The following is a 12,276-nucleotide window of genomic DNA, read 5'->3' as shown; positions in this document are numbered from 1 at the left end:
TTCTTTCATCCATCCAGTTCTCCCCAGTACTCATCTCTTACCTATATCAAATCCAAAACAGATACCTTTAACAAATTGGAATTCTCACAGAAATAGGGCATTTTTCAACTGCCCTATCATATGTTGTTATGAATATAAACAGTACCTTTTGTTGTGATCTGGGTCAGGGTGTTCAACATCTGGCTTTGCTGTGGATAATCTTCTCTCTCTGGGAACCTTATGAATTAAGACACACAAAGAATTCAGATCTTCAATCAATGATGATTCAGCCAAAGATTTCTTTTTCTCCAGATCCATGATTTCACTGGTATGAAGAACCCCAGAGAAACCATGAGTGTTTTACTGTCTTAAGACTTGCAGAGGTGCCATCTTCTACATGGCCACACAACCACATGTGCCAGAGACAGGGCTTGCTCCAGGCTGCCCCTAAGACCACCACTGACTAAAGCTCTACCCACAATGCCGTGTTGTTTCCATCATGCAAAGACTAAACAAGGATAGGGCAGAACCTGTGATTCCATTCCATGAAGAACTCCTAAATGAGGAAAGTCTTTCTACCCATGCAGGTAGCAACCTCTCAGGAACTTCTAGTCCTAGCAAGCCTCCTGAGACAATGAGAGGTACCAGAACTTGCTTAGGATCACATCTCCTGTTTGTATCAGAGACAGAACCTGATCCTGGATCTTTCTGGTCCTAAGGCTGGATTTCTAACCATTATACTTCTCCCAAAGATAGATGAATCACAACCACCACCACAAAAAGAGCTAGCATTTATACAATGTTTACCAGATACTAGGTACTTCACAAATATTCTCTCATTTGCTCTTCACAACAGTTCTGGCAAGTAGGTGGTATTATCCCCAATTTACAGATGAGGAAAGTGAATAAAGGTGACTTGTCCAGGGTCACACAGCTAGTGTCTGGAATTCATTCTAAACTAGTCTTCCTGTCTCCAGGTCTAGCACTCTATCTACCAAGTCACCCTAGCTGCTTAAAATCACTTAGTTTAGGATATAGCTTATTGATTTTTTTTTTACTATATTAGATAATACTTGGCTGAAAAATAAGGAAAAAACAGACGGATAATTATAATCATATCAGTATGCTAGGCCCCTTTTACAAAGAAAATGTACAATGCAAGTATCTATATTCATAAGATCATATGTCCAATAACGTACTAATATATAAATACTACTTATTCTGGGGAGTCCAGTCAATGATGCAGATTTTTTTTCTGGATTGTCAAGTAAACTCAATTCACTAGAACACAGCAAATAATCTATTTTTTCCATTAAAAGAAAGATAATTTATCCAGGAATACCTTCTGCACATAAATGCAAAAGGTATTTAAAAACTTTTATTGACATAATACAGAAAATACAATAAAGTTCTATGAAATGAAAACTTTTCTACACACCAAAGATCTGTCAACTTTTCACTTTTCAGTTAATTTTCTCTAGCACTATTCCTCTAAGAGTAAGTTAAATATAGGGGCAGGCACAGGAGTAGAACCTGTCAGTCAAGTAAACAATTTACTTCTCAAACTTAAATCCTGGCCTTTAAATGATTAATTTCCTTAAATATCCTTGAGAGTCATACAATAACTCAAGATAGGGAAAGCTGCGTTTCTATTTTTTTTCTTTTCCCATTATATAGTTTTAAAAGATTTTCACTGTAAACTATGTGCTAATTCTTAAGTGGGTTCTTCAAATAGCTTTAGTAAAGCTCTGAAAGATATTACATAATAATGATTGATGCTTATTTAGATAACTGAGAACAAATAAAGTTAGGTCATTAAAAGCATCTAGTTTTGAACTTCTTACCTCAAAGGCCTGCCTAGCAAGCAGTGTTAAAGACTTGACCCTTCCCTTGGCTCACAAAATTTTCAAAATTATCTACAGGACTTTTAAACATGCATGCATACCTCCACATACACTCATAGGTTTCATATCATAAATTTTACTTATTAGAAATATGCCACAACTCAAATGCCATCTTTACAACTTGTGGGTTTTTTTTCACAGACTGAATTAATAAATTGGGCATCAAAAAGGTACATAGACTTTAACTTCCATGTCAAAGGAATCCTTCTGGGTTAATCTCCCCAGGCAAAAGCTCTCTAAGAACCATTCCTCAGAAGATTTCTTCTAGATTCACAAAAAATCCAAACTATAACCTCCAACCAGAAAACAAAACAAGAGTCAGCACCTGGTGCCAGGAATGAATTTTATTAAACTACATGTTCAGGTCTCCAACCAAAGAGTCTATTTCTCTTCACTTCCTCATTTTGTATTTCCAAAAGCCTTTCCTGAGTCAAAGTTAGGGAAGAGAATCTTTCTTTACCACTGAAAAGAATGTGGTGCTAGAATCAGATTTTTCACACTAAAACATTCTGTTCCTTGGCTTTCAGCAACTGTCACAAGATGATAAAACTACACCAAGGCTGTGGGGCCACTACATCCACCACAGTAGCTCACCACTCTGCCATGGTGGATAGAATGCTGGATTTCGGGTTCAAAAGACCTAAATTTAAATCTGGCTTCAGATTTAAGGACACTAATTGTGTGACCCTAGGCAAGTCATTTAATCTGTCTGTCTTAATCCACTGGAGAAAAAATTAGCAAACCACTGGAGTGCTATCACCAAGAAAAGTCAGAGTCAAACAGAAATGAACAACAAACCCCAAAGAAGCAATAAAACAAAGCTATTATAGGGAAGAGGAGATAAATTGGATCAGGGTTTTAGTAATGGCTTTGCCTTTATAAATGAAAACAATAGACAATTGGCAAACACTCATTTTTACTCTCCTATGTAACAGGCACTCTACTGGGATAAAGAGAAAAAAAGTGGCTCAAGGGATCATAAATCTAAGGCTAGAAGACACCTCAGAAGTTAAGAATATAATCTACTCTCCCATTCTCAGGGTGAACAAATTGAGACATGAGGAGGTTATATGACTTGCCCAAAGTCAAACAGGGAATAAGCATCCAGAGAGAGATCAGAAATGAAAGAGTCCTTGCCCTGGAGAAGATTACAGTTTTTCAGGCAATCAAAAAGCAGGCACCAAGTGCCCACCTCTATGCTAAGCACTGGAATACAAAGAACAAACACCATTATTCTCAAAGAGCTTATATTTTATTAGAGGAGATAATGTAAGAATATGCAGAATTAGAGGGGACTATATAAGTACATAGAGAATAATACATATGGAATAAGTACAAAATAATGACCAGGTAGTTGGACATAAGGAGTGAGAGATCAAGAAATGCTTCAGGTACAACAATGTTGTCAACCTCAAATAGAAACAGGGGCCTCTACACTGTATTCTTATGGATTCTTATGAATCCTTGCAGGTACATATTGACTTAGACACTTACTAGTATTATCTATGTTTTATTGTGTTTTTATTTATTTTGTTCAGTATTTCCCAATTCTATCTTAATTGGGTTTTGACCACACTTAGGAAATTGGTAGACCATGTTTTTGACATTTTTGATATAGACAAAGTGCTTGAACTGTTTCTTGGATAAAATAAGGAGTTCTGTGAGGCTGTGGTTAAAAGGGAGTATGGAGTCCAAGCATGGGAGACAACCAGTGCTAAAGCCTCGTAAGAGAAAATGTAACCATTTTCGACTGGCATGGGGAAAGGAGGAATATATAACAAGAATAGAAGGCTTCAAATGCCAGAGGAATTTATATTTATTTAATATTGGAAGCAAAAGAAAACCACAGGAGTTTATTAAGTAAAAAACTGACATGGTAAGACCTATGTTTTAAGAAAATAACTTTAGATCCAAGTTAAGGAGCTCAACTAGTAGGCTACTACAATAGTCCAGGCAAGAGGTAATGAAGACTTGAATTAAGATGGTAGCAGTAGACTGTATGAGTAGAGAGGAGAGGAAGGAAGAATTGTGAATATAAAACATTTAGCAGTGGACTGGATATGTAAGGTAAGGAAAAGAGAAGACTCAGAGATTATACATAGGTTTCAAAGTGGAGTATTTGGAAGGAAAAGGGTACATAGGACAGAAATAAGAGACTTCAGAAGATATATTGACTGGAAAAGAAGGATGGTAGAAAGATTATATTGGACATGTTTGAAATGCTCAATAAGTAATTGATGATACAGGACTGGAACTCAGAAGAGAAAATGGGGATAGACATATAGATATGTGAGTCATCAGCATAAAGATGATAATTAAATCCACATGAAATGATGAAGTCACCAAGTAAGAGCATGTAGAGAGAGGAGATGATCCAGGTCAAAGTCCTGAAGCTTAATACTGAACTACTATAATAACGTTTAATTACCACTACAAGAAAAATTATTAAAAATATATACTCTTCTGATGGATGAATAATAGCTTCATTTTTAGATGACAGCAAAAGGAGATCAATATAGAGGCATAGAATTACTGACCTATTAAGCTTAACTCCATATCCTTTATGTTTCTAAATGCAGACAGAATTTGATAAGAATCCACAAAATGGATTAATACTACTTTCACATTTAATGCAGAATACTGATTTGTGATGGTTTTAGACTGGACTTATGATTTCATTTGTATTAGAAACTCCTTCTTTCAATACCCAACAGCAATTTTTATTTTAAGTCATAATTGTAGAGAGTTACCTAGGTGACTGAGAGGGACCTCAATGACTTATTTATTGTCACAAAGGTGCCATGTATCAGAGACAGCATTTGAATTCCAAGGTTCCTTTATCCACAACAAAGGACCTTGAAATGTCATCAAAAAATAAACCCCTTGATTAGAATAACTATACCACATGCAAGAGTTAGAGTCCACATGCCATGCTCAATCCAAAGGGAATCAGTACAATAATTCTTAGGTGCAGTGTAAATTTTATTTGGTCTTTCTATTCCCCATAGTCAGTACAGTCTCTGGTTTATTGTTTATTCAGTACTGTTCTACTCTTTATGACCCCATTTGGGGTTTACTTAATAATACTAACGTGGTTTGCCATTTCCTTTTTCAGTTCATTTGTCATATGAGGAAACTGAGGCAAAGAGAGTTAAATGATTTACCATGCGTCACTGGATTTGAACTCAGGTCCTCCTGACCCAAAGTGGCACTCTATCCCCTTTACCACAAAGTCCCTTCTAGTACATAGTACCTAATAAATGTTTGTTCATTGGTTGATAGTTGTTACCAAAACTAAGACTTTTTGCAGAATATCTATCAATCAATAGGACACATCCACTATCTCTTTGTAACAGCTTCATCTTTCACTTATAAAGATAGGTCCCAGAGCAGCTGGTTACTTCAGAAGTTTTAAAAACAGTCCTTTGATTCTCTGATTGCAGATTTTCAGCTTTGAACCACATTAACTCAAAGTACTCATTAGGTTATTTATAGTCACTACAGAGCAACTTGCATTACATTCTACTAGCAAATTACTGTTTTATGTGCAGTTTAATCGAGTGCATCTTGAGCTGTTGTTAAGCCTTTAACAAGGAGAAAGGGCTGGCTACCTTATAATAGTCATAGAGCAGACCAAGAGCAGCGGCACTGTCCTCATCTCCATTGATACTCATCATAGCTTTGGTGGCCGCAGTAAGAGGGTTTTCCAGGAAAGATTTCCAGGCTTCATCTTCGCTGGTGTAAGAGCGACGCTGTGGATAGAGTGCTTCATTCTGAAGAACCAACACTGGCCTTTTGCTTTAAAAACAAAAATTAGATTAATAAAACCAATGGACATCTTATAAGACATAAAAAGCAACTAAAAATCACTAAGAAAATCTTGAAATTCTTTTGCCCCATAAACCCAGGTGAGTCAATTTAAGGCCAGATATCATCAAACAGAACAGCCCACTTAACTGTAGCCCCAGAGGCCACCCAGTAGAATACAGAGTATTTAGACATCATGGGAACCTGCAGCTAACCTATACTTGGAACCCAACATAAACTGGATAGTTTGCCAAACCATGTAAGAGAATGCCTTACTATTCAAATACTCTATATAAACAGATATAAGGACATGGTATGACAATAGAACATTCATTTTCTTTGGGCACCATCTAGTCACAAATATATTCTCTTAGAATCTGAGTAGTTCTATCAACACACTGCTACAATTTATTTCCTTGCTCTTTACTTTTGGTTTCTATGCCTTCAACAATTTCCTAGCCTCTACTGACAAAAGGTTATTGGAGTAGGAGTGGAAGGGAAAAGAGGTACCTCATTTAATCCTTGGGGGTATGTGAGAAAGTTATAATATGCTGCTGATTCCCCGAAGATTCATCATGGAATGTGGCCAAAGGGGACTGTAAATCAGCAAGGCAGTGTAATTTTCTAGCAAGATAGTTTAACTATTTATCTTTAAGATAAACATTCAATAATCTATAACTATGTTCAAAGCTATTGAGTGATTTTATCAGAAAAATCTCTCTCTTTTTTTTTAAAGTTTTTCCTCACTTATCATTTTGGATAACATTTGTAAGGTTTTGATATTGTAGTAAAATAACCTACACTAAACTCTTCTCCTTAACCTGTGCTTTGATTGAATTGCAGATTAAATTTTATTTTAGCAGATTAAAACAAACACCACTGATTCCAAAAAATCTGAAATGCAAACAGCTCAACTATTATACAGTTGGCATTATTTAATAATGGAAAAAAACTGCAAATATCTAAGAAGTAGAAAATTAAATTCACAGAAGTATAAAGACTCTTAAAGAAGAAAAACAAATTTAAAAGTGAAAATGCTGAGAACTGTACTGAATAATCACTAATCTGAGAACAAGCAAATTTAAGCATTACAGGTGTTTATAAGACTCATTTCTCATTGCAACACTCAAATGAAATGTGTGAATGGCCTAAAGGTAACCTACCTACTTTGAGTGAGTGTAGAAAGATTATCTTTTAAAGCTATCAACAAAGTGTAGGGTTTGGCAGACACCCAAACCCTTTAAAAAAACAGAACTAAAGATTCATTTGGGAAAATGAGACCATCTTTGATTGGGGTTGAAGGTGGAGATAGGATGGGGGTGTGTGTGTGTGTGTGTGTGTGTGTGTGTGTGTGTGTGTGTGTGTGTGTGTGAAAGCAATATGGTGATATGAATAAAGGGCAGACTATGGAGAAGAGCTGGGTTCTAATGCTGCCTTCTGAATCGGGATGAATTACAAATCTCAAAATCACTGTTTTACTTATGTCCAGGCATAAAATACCAGAAACTGGCTTATGAAGGAAGTTTGTGCAGTGCAAATTAGTCTATTTCTAAATAAATTTTATTTAAACACATTGAAAATTAAAAAAAAAAAAAAAACAACTTTTAAATTGTAGAGAGTGGACATTTCCTTGAAAAATAATGGAGCTGATTACAGCTAATGAGCCACATATTACAATGATTATTCTTATATAACTAGGGTATTATTAAAAATCAAAATAACTTTCAAAAATGTTATGACAGCATAGGATTCTTCCATTCCTAATAAGCTAGTTTTTCTATCTTCTTTACTTTCTCTCCCTGTTCTCAATTATTTTTCAATCAGAAAACCAATTTTTTTTTTGCTTTACATATTTTTTCACAAAAATACTTTACATTTAACAATGTGTGTTAAATGACTCAATGGGTACCTTTGTGATTATGATTTAAGACTATAAATCAATAAATAAATGCATAATAGTAAAGATTTTATTCCATATAGTTATTTATTATATCTATTCAACAAAGATTTCATCAACACACTGATATATTTGTTTACCAGTATTTTGATAAATTTTGCAAACTCCATTATAACACTTAGGATTCCTAGTTAGAAAAAAAGCTTTCAAAAATATCCATGCCAAATCTATGTTAGATGGCAATTTTTCAACAGACTATTTGCTTTTTTTTTTTTTTTTTTAGAGAAATTTACTGATTTTTCATGTTTATTTTTTTTGCTGTTTGTTTTTCCAATGGAAATCTAAAGAGATCTCTGGAAATGTGGTACTTTCTAGCTAATTATCCATATTTATAAGTCATGTTCTCGATAGTGTAGATCTGAGTAATATGTAATTACTACCAATGATGCAAGAAACAAAATAAGCTCCATAGCAGTTTGAAAATATTTTTTTAAGCCAAATGCAATTCCCGCCCTTCTCATAAAACCAGGGGATGAGACCACCAAAACGCACAAAAACTAGGTCATTCCCCTTGATATCCATACTCCAGAAAAGTTCTCTATTACCATTCATTTGCGACCATATATTTTAGGCTCATCAGATTACCTGGATAAATCCACTTTTCCAGCTGTGGGGTGCGTCTCAAAGAAATCCATTAGCAGCTACGGAGTACAAGAGGGAAGGAGCACGAGGGGAAAGGATTTTCGGAGTTCCTATGTGCGCATTGATTTAAAAATCACTAAAGGCCCGAGTATAGAATCTCTTTTTCAAATGACACAACACTCAAGCCATTAAGGAATAAAATAAAATAGGTGTGTCTCGTGTGAAGATGCTTCAGTCTTCCAGCTCTTTTCCTATGTCTTAACCTGAACTCTTATTTTAAAAGGAGGTGGGGGGCTTCGAGGGGGTGGCGATGTGGCACCCATCAGAGAGCAATGCTGCAGGATTCTTTTTTTTTTTTTTTTTTTTTAGGACAGCCAGAAGCGGCAAGTGCCAGTCCTCCTGCACCCACAGACTGCTTTTTTTTTTTTTTTTAAATGGGGTGGGGGTGGAGGTGGAAAGAGAAACTTTGGGACTCAGAGACTCCTTCGGACACACAGACTGATTGTTCTCCACACTCAGCATTTAAAGGGAGATGAAGGAGGACTAGACTATAAGGAAGGAGAAGCCGGAGGAGGAGGACCTACGCCTTTCAGGTGTCGAGTTTCCCCAAAGCCAAGACTCTCCTCCCGAGTTGTTTCAATTAAACAAAGAATAAGGAAGGGGGGGGGGGGAGGTTGGAAAGGAGAGAAAGAGAGAGAGACAGAGAGACAGAGAGAGAGAGAGAGAGAATGAGAGAGAGAGAGAGAGAGAGAGAGAGAGAGAGAGAGAGAGAGAGAGAGAGAGAGAGAGAGAGAGAGAGAGAGAGAGAAGTCAAAAAGGTGAAAAGGCATCCAGCACCAATCTAACGCGCGCGCGCGTGCACACATACACACACACATACACACACACACACACACACACACACACACACACGCACACACACCTGGCTTCAGCCACTGAGCCACGGAGCGTGCGCTCGGTCCAGGGCAATCGACCACCAACCCAACTCGGCCCGGGATCAAAGGGCCAGGAGAGCACCTGAGCCTGGGAATTGGGGGAGGAGGATGGAGAGGGAGGTCGGGGGTGCCGAGCCCTCGGGGCAGATGTCTAGACTAGGCTCTTCCCAGACTGGGGGAAACGAGATCGAAGGGCTCATGGGATTGGGGGCTGGAAGGGACTTTAGAGCCCTCTCATCCATCCATGTCCAACCTCCTCATCTTAAGACAAATTGAGGTCCGGGAGAGAATGCCCAAAGTGACCCAAGTGGCTGGTGGCAGGACCAGGACAAGTCCTCGGCGCTGTGCCACAGGGGACCCGCGGGGTGTCATCCACCTCCACCCCCACCCCCCGATCCGGGGCAGAGGGGAAGCTGCCAGGGCAGATAGAGGAAGAGGGAGGTTCGGCGAGAGCAGCCTCCTCCCTCCGCTGGCCAGAGCCTCAACCCCCGCATCCCGCCGATTCACCTGCACTGCCCCGGGGCCGCGAGTGGGAGCCAAGCCGGGCTAAGCTGACAGCAGGAGGAAAAAGAGGAGGAGGAGGAAGAGAAATAAGGAGAACAGGAGGAGGAGGTGAGGCTGCTCCCCGGCTGGGTGTCTTCGCTCTACCTACCTCTCAGGACCAGGGCCACCCCCTCGCCCGACAGGAGACTGTTGGTCACTCAGTCGGTCAGCGCACATTTATTAAGCGCTCACTACGTCCAGGCGCAACACTAAGCGCTGAGGAAACGATGGAAGGCCCTCCTAGGGGGTACATCTTCCTTAGCACAACTGGAAAGAGGGTGCCCCCTCCTCCCGGTAGGGTCTGGCCGTCAGGCTCGCTCCCCCGGCCCCGGCGCGTGCTCCCCTCACCCTCACTCACTTGTCGTACTCCTGGGTCATCTCGTTCTCCCGCTCTCTGGGTCTAGCTCTCTCTCTGCCGCCGCCGCCGCCGGCCCGGTCGCAGAACTGGACTTTCGGGTTGGGACAGTGCACCCGACGGGGGGTGGGGGGACAGAAGAGGAGGCGGCGCGGTTGGCTGTTGGCGGGCGGGCGCGCGGCGTCCGCGTTTTGGCTAGGTCCGGAGCAGCGGCTCAGACGGGTTAGGTTCGCTTTTCTTGCTCTCTGAGCTGGCCCAGGCGCCGGCGGAGCGCATGGGGGGACCCCCCCAATCCCAGGGCACCGGCCTAGCTTCCCATTGGCTGGCGCCGCGTGGGTGGGGCATCTGGGGGTTGGGAAACCTGCGAAGGTCCTTGATTGGGACTCCGAGCATTCACATTAGTAGTGGAAAAGAAGAGTAAAGGTGGGGAAAGAGCCAAGGACGTGGCTTTGGGTGTGGAATCTTGGGGTGCTCTACGTTCGGTAAGGAATCCCGGGGTACGTGCGGCTGGCAAGAGCCGGGCTTGTCACGCACGCACCAAGCGCTCACTGCCTCAGCCCGGATGCTGGCCGGCGGAGCGACAAAGCACCGGTCCGTGCCCTATTCCATCAGTCTCTGAGCATGCAAGACGCCCGCAATCCCCGGTCCTCTTCTACCTCCCTACCAACCCTAACTTAGATCCTCACCTGCGGTGAGCGTCCAGAGTCCCCGGTCTTCCCTTTACCCGGGCACTCCCTTACCGCCTCTGGCTCCATAGCTTTGCAGCTAAGAAAACTGTCGAGGCGGGCACCCTTTGTCCAAACTCCCTGAGGCAGGTGTGACAGAATGTCAGGGCTGGAAGGGGCCTCAGAGAACCAGTGCAACACTCTTAGTTTGTAGATAAGGAAACAGGATAAGACTGGGGACCGAGATATATCCAAAAAACCATGCAATTAGTTGGCAGGACTACGATTAACAAATCCAGATCTTCTGACTCCTAGGAAAAAGACTATAGAAACATAATTTTTTAATATTATACGATTTGGGGAGTATAATTTTAGAGCTGAAAATGGATCGTCTCGTTCTATCTCCTCATTTTTAGAGTTCTGGAGAGGGGGAAAGACCATCCTCACATTTTGGTATCAGTCTGATGATCGTGTTGCTTTGTTGTTGTTGTTTTTTTTTTTAATCTCTGATTTTAGACTGTCTTGGGAGTCCCCGTATGCAAATTTTTCCCATCTATTGGTGCTCATTTGAAATATAATCAAGAGACGTTAAGAGCCTTGCCCGAGATCACACAGCTAGAGTGTATTAGATACACTTGAACCCAGATTTTCCCGATTTTAATTCCTGCACTTTATCACTGCCGTCACACACAGAATCTCGATGCACTCCACCACATCTCTGGCACTCCTCATCTTTTTATTCACACAAATCACCACTCTTCAGGTCCTCTTTGCCTCTCACCTAGTTATAACAATTTCGTCCTAATTGGTCTTTTGGCCTCAAGTCACTCCCTACTCTGATCCTTGCTAAACGTAGCTGACAAAGTGATTTTCCTCAAGTGCAGGAATTACAGAGTTACTCCCTTGCAATAAACTCCAGTGATTCCCCATTACCTTTATGGTCAAGCATCAACTCCTTTATTTGGCTTTGAAAAACCTTCACATCTTGACACTAACCTACTTTTTCAATCTCGCTATATATTCACTACCCTTTACTGCGCTTCAGATTCCAGCCAAACCCCATCTCGGGTTTCATATCTTTGTAATGGTTGTCTAGAATGCAGTCACTTCTCATCTCTATCTCTCAGAATCTTTTCATTCTTTCAAAACCCAAGTGGCACCTTTTCCAGGAATCCTTTCCTTTTCCCCCGTTGTTACCCACTCCCCTCTCCTAAATTAAATTTTAAATTATTTTTATATTCTGGTATACATATATATTACATGTTTATGATCCTCACCCTCAATAGACTATAAGTTCCTTGAGGACAGGGACTTTTGCTTTTGTATCTCTCCCCAGCACCTAGAATAACTCCTGGTACACAATAGTGCTTAATAAATGCTTGTTGATTGATTGAGAAACTAAGAGCTACTTACCTCTCTAAATGATAGTCCTTGCTTCTCTTGGCTCTGCATTTTCTTTCAACTCCTTCCTTCCAAAACCCCCAAAGAAACCTGACATCAAACAAGCCTACATTCAGTGCAGTTTACTCTCAAATCACAGATGGATCTA

General features: G+C 40.4%; 1 protein-coding gene across 5 annotated transcripts in view; it reads right to left on the bottom strand.

Moving 5' to 3' along the window:
• The window catches only part of GRHL1 (grainyhead like transcription factor 1), a 78,914-nt gene extending 68,610 nt beyond the window's left edge, over positions 1-10,304 (bottom strand). For 2 of the 5 annotated variants that reach the window (XM_074288115.1, XM_074288117.1), the window contains exons 1-3: positions 9,817-10,103; positions 5,495-5,681; positions 146-216 (exon numbers count right to left, since the gene is read on the bottom strand). In XM_074288115.1, coding sequence (XP_074144216.1) covers positions 146-216; positions 5,495-5,681; positions 9,817-9,884 — 326 coding nt within the window. In that variant the 5' untranslated portion in view covers positions 9,885-10,103. Of the gene's footprint in view, positions 1-145; positions 217-5,494; positions 5,682-8,232; positions 8,420-9,816 lie in introns of those variants that run through there. The other 3 variants (XM_074288119.1, XM_074288118.1, XM_074288116.1) reach the window with 3 other exon arrangements.
• Between the last annotated feature and the right edge of the window lie 1,972 nt (positions 10,305-12,276).

This window comes from Sminthopsis crassicaudata, chromosome 2 (assembly GCF_048593235.1).
Source record: "Sminthopsis crassicaudata isolate SCR6 chromosome 2, ASM4859323v1, whole genome shotgun sequence".
NCBI lineage: Eukaryota > Metazoa > Chordata > Mammalia > Dasyuromorphia > Dasyuridae > Sminthopsis > Sminthopsis crassicaudata.
This window is presented reverse-complemented; position numbering and strand designations above follow the sequence as displayed.